The 23181-nt window shown below is 51.3% G+C and overlaps 1 protein-coding gene across 1 annotated transcript in view; it reads right to left on the reverse strand.

Annotated features, from left to right (window-relative positions):
• Positions 1-2403: 2403 nt before the first annotated feature.
• Positions 2404-23181, reverse strand: part of Jdp2 (Jun dimerization protein 2) — a 36995-nt gene continuing 16217 nt past the window's right edge. The window contains exons 3-4 of the mRNA XM_076848082.2: positions 8321-8425; positions 2404-2739 (exon numbers count right to left, since the gene is read on the reverse strand). Of these exons, the coding sequence (XP_076704197.2) occupies positions 2554-2739; positions 8321-8425 (291 nt within the window). The 3' untranslated portion in view covers positions 2404-2553. The remainder of the gene's footprint in view (positions 2740-8320; positions 8426-23181) is intronic.

Below are 23181 nucleotides of genomic sequence, written 5' to 3' on the forward strand. Positions count from 1 at the left end.
CTTCGGCTGCCCTTGGGAGGGGCAGCAGGCCTGGGCAGGAGGAAGACACCACAGCAAGACAACCCAGTGTGGCTCACTGATTCTGGGGACAGCCCATCCATACAGCCTAAGAAGCACACTAATCTGGAGAGGCTGGCTCTTGATACCCATGCAGGGAACTAGAGGAGCCACAGCCAGGGGCAGGCAGTGGTCCTTCAGGAGCATCTGCCAGGTCACCTGAAGGCCCTTGTAAGTCCACGACTTCATTCTTCTCTCAGCTGAACAATGCAGAAGGATTACAGCTGAGGGTTCACTGCACACATCCACAGCTGAGTGTGGGCAGCCTGGGCTGTGCCTGAGGCAGGGATCAGGGAAGCCCACGCCACACACGGTGGAGGGAACCTGAGATGCAGAAGCGAGGGACCAACTGTGTATCCTGACCTACTTTCCATTTTCACCCATCCCAGAAGGCCTTGTCCATGATTTAGGAAGCAATCCAAGGTCACTGGTGCACCAGACACCAGTCCTTATCATGAACTAGTTTCCTAGCCCCAATGATGGCAGAAAAACACGTGGTTAGAAGATAGGCATGTTGGGGTCCACTCTCAGTTCTGCCTCTTTTTATCTGGATGAACTTTAACCTTTATAAGCCCCAGTTACAGAGGAGCTAAAAGCACCTTTCCCACCTGTCCATTCAAGCTGTGGCAGCACATGAGATAAGGTACATGGCATTTAACTAGCCATGTGAATAGCATGGAGTTGTTCCTGCTCTGTGAAGAGGCATCGTGCTGTGGAGGTGAGAGGTGGGTGTGCCTCTGTCTCACGCACACATTTGCCAAGAAAGCTGGTTCACTCCACGATCCTGAGACAGGCTGAAACAATACCCAGGCTTCCTGGAAAGCATATCTATAACCATGGCCTCCAAGCTTCCTATTCTGACCAGGTGAGATACTCAATCATGGAGACAGTCACAGTCAACCAGTGACAAGAGAAAAGCCATAGGTTTCTGGAGGCAGAGTTCAAATACCAGCTCTGTCCCTTGCTAGCTGGGTGTGCTTTGACAGGTCCCTTGCCCATCTAGAGCCTCAGCTTAGTCATTTGTAAAACAAGAAGAATAATTCCTATTTTATGCTGTCCCAAGAAGTCAATGAGATTCTATGTGCTGGTTACACTAAAAGTCTTCAACAAATCATGGCTGCAAGTTTAATCTCCAGGGGCTTCTAATTCCCCACCTGTGAATGAGGGACAGTTGCTGCCCCCGTGCAGGGCTGCTGTGTGGATGACATGAGACAGCACGTGGAGCCAGCATGAGATGGGCCAGTGCCTATAGGCTCCAGGGGGACAAGACGGAGGAGTGTTTGATTCCCCAGTGACTGCTCAGTACCTTGGAGAGTACCGCCCAGCCAGCATTAGTGAAGTGAATGAGTGAAGTAAGTACTCTCAGGATGCTAACTGCGGGTTACCTGAACTTCCCTCAGCTTCAGCTTCCACATCTGTAAAATGGGTAGAATGATACCTACCTGGGAGGGTTGTGGAAACCAAGTGCCTACGGCAGACGCTCCACTTTCTGACATTGGGTGCGCCTTGCACCCTGCTCCCCAGCAGACACTACAGGAGGCAGCTGGGTAAGTAAGAGCAATGTTTACTGAGCAATACAGGACTGCGAACTAGGAAGGGTTTACAAGGAGGGAAAGGTACCCCAGCCCACCCCAGCCACCCCCGACACCCAGAGACTACAGTACTTAGGAGTTACACACAACGGCCATAATGGGTGGATATCTGTCCATAACAAACAAACCATAGCATATTTATACTGTATCACATCGAGTGATTATAGAAATCCATATATATATTGCTTGTATAAAATCTTTTTTTTTTGTAAAAAATATTTAAAAAAAAAAAAAAAAGAAAAAGAAAAAGAAAGTATAAAAACCGTGTGCAGTGGAAAGCCCTGCCAGGACAGCCAGTCTGTAAACATTCAGTGAGTGTGTGCTTTGGAAGGGCGCCCGCGCCTCAGTGCCCACGGCAAACTCCCCAGGCCCGCGAGGGCGCGTCCGGCTGCCACCTCCCGGGCAGGGCCATCGCCCGCCCCTCTCCACCTCTGTACCAGGGTCGGGGGAGGGCTAGGGGCAGGCGATTGCAGGTTTGCGCTGAGTTCCATCCTCAGCTCCATTTTGGTTACAACTCATGGCTTTTCCTGGCTGCTCGGTGGTCCCTCGGGTGGGTGGCCTTGGCAGAGAAGCTGGAGACGCGCCCGAGGCTGCCGGCTGGGCATCTCTCTGATGCGGGTGCCTCGTCCTGCCTCCTCCGGCCGCGCCCCAGGCCGGACAGCCCCACCCGCAGTTCAGCTTTGGTCTCAGCGCTTGGTCCCTCTGGGTTCCCTCAGCCCGCTCTTCCCCGCGTGTGGCCGATCCGAGTTCGAGTTCCACGCCAGAGCCCGCCCCAGGCCGCCGTGCTGAGCCTCAGTGTAGAGTTTGTCATGCACCAAGGAAAGGCCGCCTGGGAGCCCCCTCCTCCTCCGTCTCTCCTCCTCCTCCTCCCCTTCCTCCTCCTCCTCCTCTGCCAGGCCCATGGTCACTTCTTCTCCAGCTGCTCCAGCAGCGGGTGGCCTTCGGACTCGGGCGTCTTGACGCTGTCGGTCCTGACGATGCAGGTGGGGCGGTGGCGGTTCAGCATGAGGATGAGCTGCTGCCGCTCCTGCTTCAGCTCCTCGATCTGCGTCTTCAGCTCCGCGTTCATGAGCTCCAGCCGCTCCGACTCCTGCGCAAACAGAAACACACTGTGAGACTCCCCCGCAGGCTCGCAGCGGTTCTGCCTGTGGGTGGGCGCAGGGCACCTGCGGGTGGCATTGGTAGCCCTTGCCCTGCAGGTGGCATTGGTATCGCCTGCGTTGTTTTCTACTTGTTCCCTGTGGCGATTGAGGCTCTGGGCTAACTACTTTCTGCAGGCAGTGATATTGTGACACTGTGACACTGGACTGTCACAGTGGGATGAGTCCAGGTGACATTCTGGGGCCAGCCTGACTCATGTTCGGCCTCGGGGGCTTTTGCACAGGAAGTAAAAGGTGGGCAAAGAACAGAGGCCAGGAGGGTCTAGTGGAGGGTGCACAGAAGGCCTGTGGTGGCCAAGGATGACAGTACAATGGCAAGTGCTCTGATGAACGATAAATATATAATGGGGATATTCTGGCCTGTGGAATCCCAGCGTGGTCAAGTGAGTCTATAATTATTTAAACAGTCTCTTCCACACCTGCTGAAATCTATAGACATTTTGTTCACAGAAGGGCAACTGTCAAGCAGCCTACTGGATCCCGAGGGAGGTTTAGATGGACTTCAAGTGAGATTTCCAAGGCACTTCCAGCTGAGCTGGAGAGGCTCTGGGCAAAGGAAGAGATGTTGACTTGGTGGGACTGGGGTCATGTGTCCATAGTGGGGACAAGTGATGGCCACACCAGTTCAGGGCCTTGGGGTCCAACAGAATGACAGAAAAGCATCTGAATGATTTTTTTTTTTTTTTTCTGGGACTATGCCTAAACACTTAGAACCAGTTTGAGAGCTGAAATTTATTCCTGGGCCAGCAAAGTTTTAGGCCAATTTAGTTCTCAACTGGGAGTGACTCTGCCTCTCAGGAGACATTTGACAATGTCAGGAGACGTTTTTGGTTGTCACCAGTCAGGGAAGATGGGCAGAGGCCAGTCTGCTATGGACAGTGAAAACTATCCCATCCAAAATGCCACAGGGCAGAGACTCAGCAACCCATCCGCTTGGGAGGCTGAGGCAGGAGGATCGAAAGTTCAAAGCCAACCTCAGCAAAATCAAGGCTCTAAGCAATTCAGTGAGACCCTGTCTCTAAATAAGATACAAAATAGGGCTGGGGATGTGGCTCAGTGGCCAAGTGTCTGTGAGTTCAATGCCTGGTACAAAAAAAAAAGGAGCAGGCTGTGGTGTAACTGAGCATGTGACAATCATATTGTCCCTCTACCAGCCACAGGGCAGGAGGAACAGCCTCCCTCTAAGGGTTCTGGAGGCTCAGTGGGGCTCACGCACCCCAGGTGGGCTGCCTTCCTCAGTCCAGTCCACTGGGTTGTTCCAAGGTGGCAGAATGAGCTCCTGACTGCTGGGAAGGTAAGCCTCGTGGCTGAGACCCAGAGAGAAAGCCTCAAAACAAGTGGGAAAAAAGTGCTTGGGAAAGATACTAAAAACCAGTTATGGGGGTTTCTGGTTTGACAGGCTGAGACGCGACTGGGAAGCTGGCCTGGTCCATGGGTCTCAGAATTCTGAGAAATCTACCTTGGGAGCCAGGAGAGACTCCACAGGAAACCATGATAGTCTGTGGAAGTCTGATGCCAATGTTAGCCACCTGCACAGAGAGTGACTCTGGGGACTTTTGACATTCCAGTTCTCAAACCCAAGGTGCTAGCTCTGTCCTCAAATTTTCCTGAGCTTCTGCCTCAAGGAGTCTCAGGGTACCCCACCACCCATGATCTGCGGAGGACCTGCTGGAACAGAGAATGTCTGGGGAATCCAAAGGCTCTGTGGATCTTCTCATCTCTGAACTTACTAGGGATCATCAGCCACTCAGGGCTTAGGAGACCTTCAAAGAGGATTAATGAGCAGGGTCTCTCCTTGGCTTAAAAGATGAGTTGGTTCTGGTGGGTAGAGAAGGGAAGGGAAGAACTTCAGGTAGGAGCCCTGAGTGAGCAGGGACACAGACATGGGAAAGCAGAAGATGTATAAAGAAGATACAAATGGTCCAGGTGTCCCACAGCTCACTTTTGGATACAGTAGTGTAGAAGGCAGGAAAGTTAAGAGCTAGACTATAGCTCTGGAAAGCCTGTGGATTTAGCATCAGAGTCTGGGGCACATTTCTTAACTTCTCAGAGCTTCGGTCACTTCATCTGTAAAAAGGCGATGATCTTGGGGATCAGAAGAACTGATCCCAATAATATGAAAAAGAGAGAGAAGAAAGATGTTTCAAAGAAAATAGGTCCTGATGACCACCAGGATTTGGAGAATGGAGGAGACGGAGCAGAGCTGACCCTGAGACTGAGGAAGGAGTCTGTCTGGGGAGCTGTTCTGGAGAGTGTGGGCAGGGCAGAGAAGTTCACAAGTGCAGGGAGCTTGAAGTCAAAACAGATACCAAGCAGATGTGTTCAATATGCGGAATTCATTAATATCACACACAGATGCACCTGCCAGAAACAGCCGCATGTCCAAACAACCCACCAGTGTCACCTGACACCAATGGGGCGAGAGGCAGCTGGCTCTGCACAGGCAACTGTCACAGGAATGCAGTTGTCTGTTGGTTTGAGAATGTGAGAGCCTACCATGGGCTCTCTTGAAGTCTGCCTGGCTGTCACAATGTCACTAACCACCTTTCCCTTTTGTTAGGGGCTGGGGCTACGTATTTATTTCTTGTGCAACCGTAAGAAGACTCTCTTTTTAATCATGATTGTAGAAGTGGCTTGTGGCTTTGTAATAGCAATTACCTGATTTGTTTTCCTAATGAATGAATAGGAACCAGCGAGGACCTCCACATGTTAATTAGGAAATGAAATGATTCTGTCTGTATTTTTTGTGTGTGTGTTTGTTGTTTTGACTTCTGGTAGATATTTATTGCTCTAGAAGAATTGAAACCATTTGTTGTTTTAGAACCGAACCAGTGCATGGGGAGGTTCTGTCTCCTACGCTGTGGTCAGCAAAGTCAGTAGTAAGAAATATTAGGTGAAGGGCTGGGTGGCCCGGCCAAGTCACTCCCTGTTTCTGGGCCTCAGTGATGTCTCAGAAAACATGATGATTGGCCCAAAAGACTTCACTAACACTGCTACCTGCCAGCTACACCCCTCTGAACATGTTTTGTAATTCCTCTGAGTCTGGGCAACCTGAATAGGACACTAGACAGCAGAGGAGGCCCTAGATTCTCTGTCCACTGACTCAGCCACTGTGTGACAGTGAGCGAGTCTTTAAGTCCTCAGGATCCTCCTCAGTGGGACGGGGCTCTTGGTCTCCTCCCAGAGTGGTTGTGACCATTAAGAAGAGAGAGCTATGCAGAGTGCAGAGCACCATCGGAACGTGAGGTGACATTACCACCAAGACCCAGAGAACCTGCCTTAGGCACAGGCACTGGACAGGGCCAGCGGTATAGAAGAGACACACATGGGGCTGCTGCTCCTGGCCACAGACAGACGAGGCATTTGGGAAGCCCCAGGGCCTCTCAGGGCCTGATTCCTGCTCAGGGTTCAGGGCCTCAGCTGGTGGAGGCAGGGAACTCTCCAAGATGCAGTCGGAATGTCCCAGGGGAGGATCTGGTGTCTGGGGGTTTGGAGGCAGTCAACACAGCCATACACTTCCCAGGCGGGGTGGGGAGTAGGGGGCCTGGACTTGGGCCCAGACAGTGCTGCCTCAAACTGTCCCACCCAGACCCCAGGCGACACTCGTCTCTGCACCTTTCCAGCCTCATCTTCTCTCACTGGGACAACAAGGACACTACTCAGGTCTGCAGCCTGTGCCCCACCTTGCAGCCAGAGGCATGCTTCAGAGGTTTCCCCCTCCTCCTGAAACCCTCTCATGGTTTTCCGTAAACCGTCATCCTGGTCACTCGGCCAGGACAACAGGCACAGTCCCAGACTGTCCCAGGCAACCCAGCACCTGGGACCACTCCGCAAACGCCAGTTCTGGGCCCGCCTGCCTCTGCAGCTCTGCTCAGCTCCCTAACCTCCAGCCACACAGACATTCTGCTCAATACCTTAACACATCCGTAAGCGACCTCCCACCTTCCCACGAACCCTTCCTGGAAACCCCTACATCCGTGTCCAGCACCTTATTCCTTCTGCTGCTCTGATCTCACAGCTGAAGCCTAGATGTTCCTTGGCTTAGCCCAGGACAGGCCCCCTGCAGTTCCCACAGTACACTGGGCCTCCCAGTGGGATACTCAGAACACCTGACTCTCCTCCAGCTCCCGCCCACCATCCCAGGGCAGACGCAGCCTGTTTATCCACAGTGCAACAGGAGCAGCCGGCACTCATCCATTGTTAGTTGGATGGACTGGTGGATGAGCAAATGGATGACTGAATCCCTGCACTCCACTTGTCATCGGTGACTTCAGGCAAGTAACTTGAGCTCTCCAAGCTACAGGTCAGTCTCTAAAATGGGAAGAGTTAATATCTCACTGGACTATTGTAAGGATTCATGGAGATTTGTGAAAGACCTGGCACATAGTAGGTGTTTGACAAGTGTTACTGGAATGAAGGACAGCGAGTGCTGTCTGTCTGGCAATGACTGGATGTCACACTGTGTGTCCCTGGTATGTGGGCTCGGGTATGTCTTGCTGCTAACGGTCTGACAGGCCCCTGGAAGAGGGAGCTCTGGGGAGGCTTCTCTAGCCCTCTGTGCCTCCCCCCACCTCTGTCTGCTGCAGGGCAGGCAGAGTGTCCAGTACTGTCCCAGAGTGCACCAGGCAGAACTCTGGACATGTAGCACATGTGAAAGAACATTTTTGGAATCAAGGAATGAACAAAAGAACAAATGAACCAACCAGTGAACCAGTGAACTAGAGCCGGTGTGGCGGAGTGAAGGACAAAGGCTTGCGGTCAGCCGCAGGCTGGGCTCATATCCCACCTAGCCGCTGAGAGACCTGGGTGAGTGACTTGACCTCCCCACACTTTGGATTCCTTATCTGTAGAAAGTCACCCATCTCATATGGTTATTCAACCAACAAAATGAGATCAGAAACATTTCATGTAGCACTTAGCACAGTGCCATCTTTATAAATGCTAGCAACTGTGGTTAACTGTTATATACTGGCAGAACAGGGCCTGTTCTTATGCTGTTATTATATATTGTTACTGCTATTATTTATTATATTTACTATTATCATGATTGAGTACTGGTTTGGACTAATCAACTTTCTGGTTGCTTCTTCATTAGAAGAAACATCTGTCATTACAGGATGTAGGAAAGGTCGAAGAGCTAGGACTCAGGGGGGAGACAGAACAAACTTGGCACATTCCAAGAGAAAGGGCAGGTAGAGCCACGAGGAAAAGGCTCAGCAGCCTAGGGCTGCCTTGGATCCCCAGAGACAGTGGCCAAGCCTGGGGTGGGGAGGCACTTCTTCAGTGGGACTGGTGGGTGACCAGGGCTTCCAGGTGACAGGTTGGACAGAAGCTGCTGCAGGGTGCCTTGGTTTTCTGGATTTGGGGAAAGGGTATCATACAGGTGACAGAAAGGGCAGTGGGTGTGGCCGTTGATTCCACACCATCGGATGATGTCTCCTGTGCAGAGAGAACACCAGCTGCTCCAAAGACAGGACAGGCCTCCCTGCCCGCCTGCCAGCCCCGGCTCACCCGCTGCAGGAACTCCGTGCGCTCCTTCTTCTTGTTGCGGCATCGGGCTGCTGCGACTTTGTTCTTCTCCCTACGCCTTTTCCGTCGCTCCTCTTCCTCATCTAGCTGTGAGGGCAACAGAGCCACCGATTAGGCACTGAGACCAGCTGGGACACACAGACAGACAGAGGGACAGTTCCCCCTTCCCAGCCAAGCGCTCACTGGTGTTCAGCCGGCTGGCTGCTGCTGAGAGGATACTCTCCGGGCCAGTGGGTATCCCGGGGAGCAGTTGCCCTCCCACAAGCCCCGGGTTGGCTACCTGATCCTGCCAGAGTTAGGGGGCCAGGACCCGGGGAAGCCACTTTGACAAGGCTGCACCTGGCAGGCGGGCCGGCCTGTTCTCCGCCCGGCCCAAGGCCTGCGGGCATGATTTTCCGGGCCAGCAGTTCTCAGGCACTTCCTCTAAAAGTGTCTTGGGCACGGACACTGCTTTCCCATCCCACCCGTACCCCTCTAACCTCCCAGCCTTTAACCCCCTCCCTCCCACCCTCTGTTGAGATTTTAAACCCTCACGCCTTTCCATGTCGATGTTCCTCCCTCCTGGTCTTTCCAAATTCTCAGATCCATTTCCCTATCCATCTCCCAATGGCTCCAGGGAAACCCTTCACCTTTGCTTCTTCTTCCTCAAGATGCCAGTGAGGGAGCTGGGGGATTCCAGGGCCCAGCCCAGGGGCCTCCTGTGTCTCCAACTCGCTTCTCTCCCAGGACATGTTGGAACTCACCATGCATGAGCCCATTAGATGGGGAGACAGAAACCCACCGCCCACCAGCTCCACCTCTGAGACTAAGTGGCAGTTGTCAGCTTCATTAGCGATGATAACGAGAGCTGCCATCGGTTGCCTACTTTGCTAAATACTTTCAGTGCATCATTTAATTCTCATAATCGAGTCTCATAAGGAAGCTGCTATTATTGTCCCATCTTATAGATAGGACACTGGCTATCAATGGCTCAATGGCTCCGTTTGTCTAGATCATACAACAGGGAAATGACAGAGCCAGGATTTTAAACTCAGATTTCATGAGCTTCAATTCTCCTGCTCTTGAATCCTGGAGTGCACAGCCCCGGTCCATCCAGGGCACTTTGGTATGGTAACTCCTGCTGCCCATTACCTATTAGGAAAATCTGGAGGACTCATAGGTCCGGCTGGGCTGGGGCCAGCTCAGAGTCAGAGGCCATTAGAGAAGCTGTTGGACTGCCCGGGGTTTGCCAACTCTCTCACTTCTCAAGCAGGGCAGGGGGTGGAGCGGGGGTGACTCTGGCAGCCCAAGGCCTGCAGCAAGGTCTCAGCCCAAAGGGCTATAGGCCAGGAAAATAAGCAGCCTCTCTTCATGCACTCCCAGCATGCTCTAGGGAGCTCAGGACAGAGGGCCTGAGTCCTGGCAGGGCAGCCTCTTCTTCCTTCCCTGCCACCTCTGGGCTTCTCCTGACCCACTCTCACCCCCAGGAGGCTTCTCGACAACACCACCACACCCAAGCACCTCCCAACCCCTTGGCTTCCTTTGAAACAGAACCAGAAGTGACAGCTCCTCTGGCTGACCTGCATCTGGGAAAATAGAAACCTGGCCGAAATTGATTCCGCCCAACCTCAGCCTCACCCCTAGGGTAACCGTGACGACAGGCACAGGGAAGGAACTGGAGGAAGTGGCTGGCAGTGCAATCTCCCCTCCCTCGGCCAAGAGGGTTTGCCCACAAACTGCCAAGGTGATGTGTGCAGGCTGGGCACTGCTAGGCCTCCAGCCTTCCCTTGGGGGACACGCCCCTGTGCCCCAAGGCCTGACTCCTACCCCACCCCTGCACAGGACCTAATTCTGCAGAGTCAGGAGCAAATGCAGAAAGGCCCCGCGCTGAGAGAAGTTTAACAGATTAACTGGGCCAGCTCGACCCCCAGATTGGCAGAGTTGCTCCATCCACCCTCTGCAGTCACATCCATCTACCATCACCCCCTACTCCAAGTCTCGCCCTCTCCAAGCCAGCCAGGCCTTCCTGGCCCCCACTAAGAGGATCTTTCTTTCCCACCTGGTAAACCCCTGCTCAGCCTTTAAGAGTAAATGTCACCTTCTCTGCAAAGGCTCCTGGGACTCCCCACATAGAATCAGCTGCCCTTCCTGTGCTCTGTAAGAGCCTGTTGCACCTCACCACCGCCCTTGATTTACGTGGCACCTGTCTTCCCTGCAGGTCTAGACACAGGGATCTGAACATGGCACTTGGAAGGAGCTCCACAGATGTTACTCGGAGGAATGAATGGAATAAGGATTCCAGAGGACGATGCCACCGGCTTGGATTCTTTCACTATGAAGCATCTTAGCACCATGTTGCATCTGCATAATCTTTTCCCTCAGTGCTCAGGGGACCCTTCTCTGCAGGGAAGGCCTCGTCTCTGTAGAAGGCAAGTAAAGCTTGAGCATTGGGTCCCAGCTTCCCCAGAAGCAGAATCCAGATTCAGGGCACAGGGCACTGATGGCTGTGGCAGGTCTGCACAAACCCCAAGCAGGCCCAGAACCTGGAGTGTGCATGTGGGCCTGAAGGCCCCAGTTCCATAGCCTCTCTCCACACGGACAGAGGGCCTGGGCTTTGGCAGGGCAGCCCTCTTCCTCCTTCCGCAGCTCCCATGCCCACCCCCAGGCCTTTCCTGCACCCATTCCTCACCTGGGCTGGCCTCTCCTAATAAGGCAAGACATGGCCCCAAAGTCCCCTTGCCACACGTTCCCCATTGAACTGGTGCAGTGTCTTCCCTAAATCCTCCTGCTGCTGTTTAAAAATTGCCCAGAGGAGATGTAGAAAATGGTTGTCGAGGCCCCCCCAAATAAAGTAGGACCTGCAAGGCCCCACAGCTCCCCAGGTCCTCTCACAGGTGCCGGCACCATCTGTGCCCCCAAATGGGACCACTTCCGTCCCCACCCCCCAAGTCCTCTTTCAGGCTCTTCTTGCATCTCCAGAGGGAAGGCTTCTGCCTCCTCCTTCCTGAGCCTTCCCGAATTCTCTAGTGCATTTGGCCAGAGTGGGTGAGAGCACTGTACCACACTCAGCTTGGACATCTAAAAGCAGAACCCCGACTGGCGGGGACGATGCTCTACAGACCCAGCTGGGAGAGCCCTGGTGGCTGAGGAGGGGGCAGCCCGATATTCACTCAGGGCATTTAAAGAACCTCGAGGGGGGCTGGAGGAGAGCAGCATGTCTTTCCCTGTCTGCAAACTCAGTTCTGGCTGTTTTCCCCACATTCCCAGGAGGGCCCAAGGGCCAAGCAGACTGTATGCTGGCAGTGAGGGATGCCCTGAGCCACATCTTACACCAGAGGAAGAGACTCGGGGACCCATGGCCAAGTGGGCCCTTGTTTCTATCAGCCCCTCCCCCTCCTCAAAGAGTCTGTTCTCAAGCCCCTGATGAAAGGCAGGGAAGTCCCAGTCCCTGGCCACTGGGCTGTATTCAGTATATTCACTAAGGTACCAAGCGCTGGGTAGGGAGACACATAGGGCCACCAACTTTAGCCATGTGGCCATAAGCAGAAAGATCAGGCTGCTGAAGTACCAAGAAGCAGAGACCAGGGAGAAGCTGAGCTGTCGGATGGAGTCAGAGACGAAAAAGCAGACCAGGGGAGCAAGTGGGCCTGGACCAGGGTGAGTGAGCACAGGGCGCCCTGTATGCACTGGGCGCCCTGCACGCACTGGGGAGCCCCCCCCACTCTGCAGCTCATGAAGGTGCAGGGTCAGCACCTTTGCGGTCGTGCGTGGGCCCCTCACTTGCTCACCCTGGCCTGGCCCTGTGAGAGCTCCCAGCCTCTGCTCACAAAGATGAGTGAGAGCAGCGGAGCAGCAGAACCACAGACAGAGCAGAGTTGGTGGTGTGGACAGAGGGACAAGCAGTGGACAGGCAAAAGACACACAGAAAGAAACTATCTTGGTTCTTTCAATCCCACTCCTTGTGAGGCCTGAACATGCTCCCTGTCCCTGGGGTTCATAATGTGCACCCCTGAATTTATCCTGCGACTTCCTCCTGTGGCCTGGAGTGTAAGTGAGGGTTTGTTGTTGTTGTCGTTGTTGGTGGTGGTGGTGTGTGTGTACTGGGGATTGAACCCAGGGGTGCTTTACCACTGCGCCACGCTACATCACCAGCTCGTTTTATTTCATTTTGAGATAGGGTCTCACTAAGGTGCCAAGGTTGGTCTTGAACTTGCAATTCTCCTGCCTCAACCTCCCGAGTAGCAGGGATTATGGGTGTGTGCCATTGTGCCTGACAGTCCTAGAGTGAGCTGAGAAGCTTTCTGGCACTTCCAGAAAGGTGTCTGGGACACCAGGGTTCTACTCTTGGGAAGATAGGGGATGCCAGATGATAATGGAGAGTAGAATATGGTCCCCAGTAATTAGGGGAAAAAAATCCTACACGAGAGCAATGTTTCTAGAACCAACTGTTAGGACAGCGGCAGAACCTGGATGAAGAAAGGCCCCTTAAACAGCCCTCATAAAAAGCAAATGGTGGGGCTGGGGATGTGGCTCAAGTGGTAGCGCGCTCGCCTGGCATGCGTGCGGCCCGGGTTCGATCCTCAGCACCACGTACAAAGAAAGATGTTGTGTCCGCCAAGTACTAAAAAAAAAAATAAATAAATGTTAAAAAATTCTCTCTCTCCCTCTCTTTAAAAAAAAAAAAAAAAAAAAAAAGCAAATGGTGGGTATCCAGCAGGGAGGCACGGGAGAAATGAAAACCCTGACTCCCCCGCTGCGACCTCCCAGTGGCCAAGCTCAACCCAAACCAGAGTGCAAGGGATGCTGGGTAATGTGGTCTATTGCATAGGCCACCCGGGGCACAGTGCAGGGGAGAACAGGAACAGAGCTGTCGGGCAAGGGAGAATATCTCGGTGACCCATCCGAGCTCACCCACAGTGCTGGTCCCAGTCAGGACTGGCAGACAAGGGATCAAGGCCATCCCTGCAGCTGGCTCTGACTGAATTCTTGCCAGCTCAGGCCTGGTGCTTCACGACTCCAAGTGTGGTCTGCGGACATCCAGGTACCAGCCCACAGAAGTGCCTGCTAGACAATCCGCTCTCCACCCAGACCTGCTGAATTGGAGTCTGTGTGTCCGACAATTCCCAGGTGACTTGTGTGCACCTAGAGGTTGGCTCAGGAGGCTGCTGGAGTTTCTCTCCACAAACGTCTTCTTCATTTCAGTAAACACCGCCACCCTCTACCTGGTCATTCAACCAAAAGCAAACCTGGAGGCATTCTTAATCCCTTTCCTCCCATAGTTCACCGGGCAGGTGGCCTCTCCAAGCCACACACCCACACCTCTCCAGCCCTGCTGCCTCCGCCCTGGGCCAAGCTCTTCACCCTGTGCCCTACACCAGGGCCTTGGGCCTAGGGGCTCTCCGTTGCTAAAATGTACGTGGCTCCTCTGCTTAAAACCCTCCAGCAGTTTCCATCACAGATGGAACAGACCCTAGACTACTCCCAGGCCCACAGAGCTGAGGAGACCCGGCCGGCCTCTCTGACCCTCCCTCGCATGGCTCGTCTCTAGCTCTCAACCAGCAGGGCCTCTTCCTCAAAATGCCTAGTTCTTTCCTGTCCGTGGGCCCTGCACTTGCTGTCCTCTCTGCTAAGTCTTCTAGTTGAAGACCTCGCTGACCCCCCCAATCTGAAGTAACCGCACCATCATCTCCCCGTTTTTTCCGCCCAGGTGTTTTCCACTAATCGCATTTACTTTTTCCACATCTGCATCTGCCTGCCACTTCTCAGTTTCCCCCAAGAACATCACTTCATCTATTTACATAAATATCTCTCCTATAGGCCAGGCGAGGTGGCGCACACCCGTAATCCCAGTGACTTGGGAGGCGGATCGCAAGTCCAAGGGCAGCCTGGGCAATTGAGTGAGACCCTGTCTCAAAATAAATTTTTTTTTAAAAATACTGGGGCTGTAGTTCAGTGGTAGGACACCTCTGGGTTCAATCCCCAGAGCCACCAAAACAAAACAAAACCCACAACACTCCGGTATCCTCTCCCAGCCACTAATGCTGAGCATGGTACCTTCACATCAGTACAAACAAGGACAGTTCTATTATCCCATCCAATTTACAGGTGAGGGAACTGGGGACGTCAAGGCTGCTGAGATGGCCAGGAACAAGCACAGGGTTTGAATCCAGGCCTTTGGCCCCAGGGCCTGAGCGCTCCTTCCTTTCAAAAAGCAGGTGGTCTGCGGGCAGCAGAAGCTTCCAACTCTAATGGCAATGATCATTTTTGCTTTTTCCTTATTGGGTCTTCTTAAATTAAAAAAAAAAAAAAGTTTATTGCACAATTAACATGAATGTGGAACACGCACGCTCCACGTGAGGCTCCAAGGAGGGGCCTCACCCCCACCGTCACCCGGGGTCATGCTTCTCAGCTCCCTTCTGCAGGCCACGCAGCTTTGCCGCGGTGGCAACAGCAGCCCAGATGTGAATTTGAATTCTGACATGTCACAGGCATTTTCAAAATGAGATCTTGCGAGATGCACCGAGAGACGGAATGAGAAAAGAGAAGTGACACATTCAACCCACGACGCCGGAAACACTCTCACAGGGACAAGGCAATAAGGGAAAAGAGCAATAATGCCTGTGGCAAGGAGAGAGACCCAAACCAGCACGAACTGGAGCGGCAGAGGGATGAAGTGTCTCATCTCAAACTGGGAACACAGGCCAGGGGGACAGACCAGGCCGAGACCAGGCTTGCCTGAGGCTCAGGGCATCAGGGTTGAGAGAATCGGCTTTGGGGGTCTTCAAGGACTGAGTTTTCCAGAAACTCTGCTACAGACTGGCTGTGGGCTCCTGGGAAAGTCACTGGGTCTCCCTGAGCCTCCACTCCTCACTTGTAAAAGGAAGGCATTGAGCCCGCTGCCCAGGGCTGCCGTGAGGCCTAAGTTCCTGCCCAGAGCCTAAAACACAGGAAGGGGTCTGCAGAAGGTAGCTTCCCTGCTGCATCCCAGGTGAGGCTGGGAGACGTGGATTGGGCACAGCAGCACACTCAGCTACCCTCCTGACAGCAGGTGACACAGAAAGGAGACCTGGGGAGAGGGAGGAGCAGGGTGGACCAACCCTGCAACCTCCAAACTAGTCCTGGGCTAGAGCTGCCAGCCAGGCCCACAAGAGCACCCCCTACCCCCACATGCAGAAGCCACATTTCAACACCAGGGACCCAGGAGCACCCTGGGAAGTAAACACCCAAATGCCAAACATACCAGACATTCCCCATATAAACAGGCTTAGCTGAACCAGGGGCTGCGGCCCCTCCCTCCCCCACCCCCATCAACAAAGTAGGGCAGTCCAGGGGTGGGATCATGGCCAGGCCAGGCCAGTAGGGAGGAATGAGGAAACCCCAGGGGCCATCGTCCAATACCCTTGCTGACCCTCTGCTGCCCGCAAAGGTTGGGAGGGCCCTCTCCCCCAGCACCTCCCCTGGGGCCTATCTGTTGGAAACAGTAGGCCACTGGGTCTCCACTCTCCTCTGGCCAGGCCTTCCCGCCTAGATGGCTGAAGTCCGGACCTCAGCTGTTCCAGGGAAGAGTGGGCAGGGCTTTCAGAAAAAAATTAAGACAAATGATCACTCAAGACTGGGGTTACCCCTGACTCCCCCGCGGCTACTTCCAACCCATACCACCTCCAGGAGCCAAGCAGGAACTAGCCATTAGCAAAGGAGGAGGGTTAGATGGCACTGTGCCTCAAAGTCTCCCAATATTTAATGTTGGCAATGAATTCCATTTTGAAAGGAATATTACATGAGCCAAACAAAACACTTCAGTGGGCTGCACCAGCCCGTGGGCGGCTAATGTATGATCACTGGCACACACAGACCCCACCTGGTCACAGCCATGTCTTGCTCTGGGACCTCAGACCATCAGCTCGCCTCTCTAGACCTGAGGCTCATCTTTAATAAACACAATTGCTTCCACTTCTCACTAGTCCCTGAACACCTAGGCAAGGTAGGGCCTCGACTTACAAGTGGGAGAACTGCCACTCAGCAAGGAAGCATCAACCCGAGGTTGCCAAGGCAGAAAGACAGAGATGGACCCCACTCCGCCTGACAGGCAGTCTTCCTTGTGGCTAAGACCTCCCCAAAGTCTCTTCCAACTCTGACTTACCTGGGCATGTTAGCCTGATGGCTGGAGAAGGACTGGGCTGTGGGAAGGACATCCCCAACCCCCTTTTTGGTACCAAGGATAGAACCCAGGGGTGCTTAACCACTGAGCCACATCCCCAGCCCTTTTTTATTTTTTATTTTGAGACAGGGTCTCACTGAGTCATTTAGCTCCTCGCTAAGTTGCTGAGGCTGGTTTTGAACTTGCAATCCTCCTACCTCAGCCTCCCAAGTCACTGGGATTACAGGTGTGTACCGCCATGCCTGGCTCCCTATCCCCTTTTAAGAAGTGGCAAGCATTTAGGCTCCAAGGCTTACACTTGAGGGCAGGGACAGGGGCCTCAGGACAAGCGCACAGGACACTGATCAGTCCATCCTCTTGGGCCTCCTGCCCGTGCTAACTGTACATCATCCCTGTTCCTGATTCTCTCTGCCCCGAGTTTATGACACTCGATTGTCTGTCCTCTGACCATGCCTCATCAGTCTCTTGCCTGGGATCCTCTTTCCACTGGGTCCAGGTGAAGCTTTCCAGGCCCATCCTTGGCCTTCTGCTCTCTCAGTCCCTATGCTCCACCTCTGGAGCACCATTCCATCTCCTCTCGTGGCTTGCAATACCAACCAAACCTTTATTTGCAGACCCAAATGTTCAGCTGCCAGCTGAATGCTCTGTGTGGTTGTTGCTCAGCACCTCAAAGCCTTGGTCTTCTGTTGGTTCCTGCGTCTCTATTCTCCACTCCCACTGGCCCACCATCTACCCTTCCCTAGAGCTAGAAATTCAGGCCTCACCCTCACCTGTTGTCATTAGCTCCAGCTTTGAACACAGAGGCTATCCAATTCCACACCCTGAGTCATCCTCAGATGTGGTCCCCACTGTCTACCCACTGCCACTTTCTCTCCCCTTGATTTGGCATGACCATCCCCCATCCTAGCCATTGGAGGGATCTTTCCAAAATGCAAATATGACCCAGTCACTAGCCTTTGATGGCAGGGAGTGACCCTTCTGACCTTCAGGATGAAGCTCAGGCTCCCTAAGGTGCCAAGCAGGGATCCCTGGACTTGGCCCTTCTCCTGTAGTCTCATCTGCCGTCTACCCCAACCCTGTGTCTATGTTCAGAAGCACTGAGCTTCTCTCTGCCCTGCGCTTCCCTGGCTGCATGCCTGTGTCCCACTGTTCCCGTGGCTGGCTTCCCACGTCTCCTGTACATTCAGCTGGAGCATCACCTCCCACAGGAAGTGGGATCCTCTCAGATCTCACACTCTGCAGGATGGGGAGGCATCCCTCCTCTCTGAGCTCCTGTACAACTCTGAGCTCATCCTGGTCCCTACTGCATGGTATTCTATCCTCAGTTTCTGTCTCCTCCATCAAAGTGGGAGTTCCATGAGAACAAAGCCTGTGCTTTGTTGACTCTTTGTATGCTGGTCCCTTGCAGAGTTTGTGGCCTGGACAAGAACCCAGGATTCCTGACTCCCTATCCAATGCTCTTTTTACCTCACTCCAGCCATCCCCCAGCACCAGGACAGAACCAAACACATTCATCTACGAACAAACCCATGCGCAGGAGCTGTGCTCACTCAAGAGCATCCCAGCCAACCACCAGATGAAGGCTCTGAACAGGAGCTGGCAGAGGTAATGAATGGTTCCACCTGCCAAAGTCATTCACTCAGTGGATGGAGAAGGGGCAGCTCAGTGGTCTCAACATCTTCAGAAAAGGGTGGGGAGAGGCAGGGCTATAAAGTCAGCTCCATCTGGAGGTCCCAGAACTGAGGAGACCCAGAGTCCCCACATCCCCCTGCATCATCAGGCTAGGAGCTCCCGGTTCAAGGAAGGGAAGTGAGTTCGCTTGGCCCAGGTGGGGGAGCAGGAGCACCTTCTTCATGAACTGGAAGCCTAACAACCTGCATTCTCTTTGGGCATCAGTGCTCACAGGTGGATCCATCTGACCCAACTTCTTTGTCTCCCCACATTTCAGCAAGATGAAGCACTTCTCTGACCTTGGACCTCCCAATCCCTCTTGTCCATGGCAAAAACTTTGCCTTTAGAGTTAAGAGAACCTATTCAACTAGAGGCTGCAGGCTTGGTGCTGTTTCTATGAACAGTCTGTCTCCGCTGCTAAGAAGAGAGCATTGTGTTTGGAACAAAGGCTGAGAAAGCCTACTAGGAAGGCTGACACCCATATACAGCTGGTCCCACTAACGAAAGAGCAAACACTAACTACAAATATGAGAAAGAGTCCAGGAGAGGTAGGAAAAGTCACCTTGCACAGGCAGAAAACCCATCATGGAAGAGGAAAAGAGACAAAGACTGTGGGGGACTCCTCTGCTGGAAAAGAGCCATTTGGAGAAAGATGAGTTTGTAGAAATGTGTCTATTCTAGCTTTTTTCTTTCTTTCTTTCTTTCTTTCTTTCTTTTTCCTAACACGGTTTCGTGGGGTCTGATTTCCTACTAGGCAATCAATCTAGCTTCTTGCCCAATTGACAATAGCTTTAACAGATGAGAAAAGGAGAGAAATAGTGGCCCCCACAGGACTCGCACCCTCCCCAAAAGATAGCAAGCAGCAGAATACACCTGCCTGGGAAAAACCCATTTTCTTCTCAAAGAATGACAATCAGTTGAAACCAATTCTTGAACCACAGCAGGAAGCGCCGTAACGTGCCTGGATCATACAGGGTCAGAAAGCAGAGAGGAGAGCTCCTGCCCCACGACGCCTTCCACAATTAGACGAAAATGCAATCCTTGCATTGAATATTTATGAACAGGGCTCTTCTGAAAGCCCGAGTTGGCCAAAGTCAAAGACCACTTCAAGTGCCATCCTATTAAAGCCTTGGAAGTCATTTGTCTTTCATCTGGAAGGTGAAAAACAAGGTCCTTGGTTTAATTATTCTCCACCAAGGCAGCTCTATGTAATCTGTATGCAGGGTGTGCAGCTAAAACACAGATTTCAGCCAATTTCTTTCAGGCACGAGACATAGATAACAGACAAATTGCCCAGCAGAACGGCCACCTCTACATCAAGGGTACTGAACGCCTGCTAATAAAATTCCCACCGATGTGACAGGGCCAAATGAGTTCCCAACCATGGCTGCCTGGCCTGAGAGATGGAAGGGTGATTTTTACAGTGAGTGATATGCAGAAGGATTAAGATGCAATAAAAGTTCAGAAACGGGTAAAGAAAGGCTTGGCCACACTGGAACAGACAGCCACCCCCCACACCCCCGATCCCCCGCTGCCAGGAGTATGGGGCACCTCCCCAGTTCTTGGACTAGAGCAGTTGAGACTCAAGTTTAGAAGCCACATCCTTTGGCATTAGAATAGCTTATGTAATTCTCCCTTTGAAAGCAATAAAGCATGCAGCTCTTGACAAAATCTGCAGCTTAATTAGTTGGGAGATCCCTTAGGACGCAGACACTGGCAATGCTATGCCTAGGATCCCTAGACATGGAAAAAATTGTCTGGAGCCCTGATTCAGACAGCAAGTCTTGCCTCACCCAGATTCAGGTACTACATACATTCACGGCAGACAGATCCATCCAGGAAACTGGAGTTAGGTTTGAAGAAAAATGTTGTTTTAGATCCTTGTAACCATGCTCAGATAGGATCTTAGACAGAGCTGGAAGGCACCATCAGGTCATCTAACCTGCAGAAAGCATCTGAATCCCCCGGAGGGCTTGTTGCATCACGGGTCTCAGCCCCACCCTCCACAGCACCAGCTTTAGTGGGTTAAGGCAAGATCCTCGAATCCAGCCCTTCTAACAAGCTCCCAGATGCTGGATTGCTGGTCTGTGAACCAGCTTTGTGGAGTACCAACATATATATAACCCAGTGGATTTTAGAGCAGTTTCAGCAGAAGTATCTTGTTCACATGATACTGCAAAATACTAAATTTAGACAAAGCAGAATTTTATCTGAGGGCTTACAACTGTAGCATATTATAGTCACATGGAAAAATAAGATGTGTTTTGATTGATACAAAACTTTTAACTGAGAGCTTATGTGGGACAACTGCAGGTTTCTGACAGCCTCAGCACGCAGATTACTCCTCTCTTGTTTTTCTTGGACAGGCAGGTCAGTAGTTGGTTATAAAATGGTAGGTCAGCGGTCAGACAGACAGACAGATAATGCTTTCTCAGCTGCTGTCCACTCTCAGGATGCTCATCATGAAAAGCTGTTTAACATGAATAGCCATCAAGCAATAAAGCATGTAGCCATCAGTTAAACACAAGTAGCAGAAAGAGCTTCGTTCTGAAGTCTATGCAGAATCGACCAGCCTGGCAGCACATGTCCCCTTGGCCATGCTCTCCAAGGCATTTGATTTGATAACTAATAGATAGAAGCATGTATGTGGGTCTTGCTTTCTTTTAAATAGAAGAGGTGAAATAATGCTTTAAAAATGAGGCCCCGGCAGATGACTTAATCTCAAGGAGCTTCCTTCCATAACAACTCTTGGTAGTAATGACACCTGCCTCCCGGGGTTGTTGGAACACATCAGAAGAGATGATGTCTGCAAAGGAAGTTTGCAAACCCTCAAGTTCATTGCTCCAGGAAGCCATCTGTCCTGAACACAGTGTCCTCACTCCTTCAAAGACCTAGGCTGGCTCCTACTACACCAGAGTTTCAACCAATAGATAAAACTTAGGACCACTTACTACCCCACCAGACCAATCCAACGAGAATGCTCTCCAGGGGATTTGGAGATGCAGCCAGTTAGACACCACTGTTTATACCCTTTCCTCTGCAGTTCTGTACCAAATCCCACCCATCCAAGTCTTTGTTACTGGATGGCTACTAGCAATAAAAAGGAAAGAAGAGAAAATGGCCCTAAAAAGGGGATTTTAGCCATGGCTACTAATTACTAATTATGGAGCATGGCTACACACGGGGTGATGTGTTACATCATCCCTTTTAATCCTTCCCACATCCCTGTGAGGTGGATGTTATCCTTTCCTATTTTAAAAAGTTTGGGTTTTTTTTTTGGGGGGGGGTGCTGGGGATTGAACTCAGGGGCACTCAACCACTGAGCCACATCCCCAGCCCCATTTTGTATTTTATTTAGAGACAGGGTCTCACTGAGCTGCTTAGCACCTCACTGTTGCTGAGGCTGGCTTTGAACTTGCGATCCTCCTGTCTCAGCCTCCCCGGTCATTGGGATTACAGGCATGTGCCACCACCTCCGGCTAAAAACAGTTTTATTGAGATAAACTTCACACACATCATAGATGTGCCCAAGGAAATATACACTTCATCAGCTTTTAGTGTATTCACAGAGATGTCCAACTCTCACCATCATCAATTTTAGAACATTTTCATCACTCCCCAAAGAAAACTCCACAACATTTAGCTGCCATTCCCCATTCTTCCCATCTCCCTAGCACTAGGGGACCACGGGACCAAGTTCTATTTCCTGTCTCTGTGGCTTTGTCTATTCTAGACATTCCATATATATCAATCATGCAATAAGTGGTCCTCTCTGACTTGCTTCTTTTACTCAGGAAATGTTTTTGAGTTTCATCCCTGTTGTAGCATGTATTAGTATTTCATTCCTCTTTGTGGCCAAATAATACCTCATTGGATGGATATGTGGGATTTTATTTATCAGTCCACTGATGGCCACTTGAGTTATTTCCACTTTGGGGATATTATGAATTATGCTTCTACAAACATTCATGGACAAGTTTTTGTGTGGACATGTTTTCCTTTCTACTGGATATATACATAGGAGTAGAATTGCTAGATCATATGGTAACTCTGGTTAGCCAACAGAAGAACTGCCAGACTGTTCTCCAAAGTGGCTGCACCATTACATCTCCGCGAGAATCTTACTATTCAGCTTCTTCACCTCCTCACCAATGCCTGCTAGTGTCGCTCTTTTTTTTATTATAATCACCCTGGTGGGTATGAAGTGATACCTAACTGGGTTCTCATTACCCTTTGATGGCTTTTGATGTTAAACAGTTTTTCATGCACTCAGTAAACACTTAAATATTTTCTTTGAAGAAATGTACATTGAGATCCTCTGCCCATTTACAACTGGGTTGTCTTTTTATTATTCAATGATCATAAGTTTTTGTTTTATATTTTTTGGATGCAAGCCCCTTAACAGATATGTGATTTGCAAAATCTTAAACTTTTATTCTGTGATTGTTTCTCTCTCTCTCTCTCTCTCTCTCTCTTTTTTAGTACCAGGGATTGAACTTAGGGGCACATAACCACTGAGCCACATCTCCAGCCCTATTTTGTATTTTATTTAGAGACAGGGTCTCACTGAGTTGCTCAACAGGGTCTCCCTGTTGCTGAGGTTGGCTTTGAACTCACGATCCTCCTGCCTTAGCCTGCAGAGCTGCTGGAATTATAGGCGTGTGCCACAGCACCCCCCGGCCCTGTGATTGTCTTTTTACATTTTGTGTCCTTTGAAGCACAAAAGTTTTCAATTTTTACGATGTCTACTCTATTTTGTTGTTGTTGTTGTTTGTGATTTTTGGTGTCATATCTAAGAAACCATTGCTTAATCCAAGGTCGTAAAGATTTATAGCTATTTTCTTCTACGAATTTTATAGTTTTAGCTCTTAAATTTAGGTCTTTGATCTATCTTGAGTTGATTTTTTGTTTACAGTTTGAGGTAGAGGTTTCTCTCCCCACATTAAAAAAAAAAAAAAAAAAAATCCTTCCAGGAAAACAAAAACAAAAACAGCCTTGTTTTCCTTGACGTAGAAAATGAGTCAATGTTGGTGAA

The sequence above is a fragment of the Callospermophilus lateralis genome, chromosome 3, assembly GCF_048772815.1.
Source record: "Callospermophilus lateralis isolate mCalLat2 chromosome 3, mCalLat2.hap1, whole genome shotgun sequence".
NCBI classification, from domain to species: Eukaryota; Metazoa; Chordata; class Mammalia; order Rodentia; family Sciuridae; genus Callospermophilus; species Callospermophilus lateralis.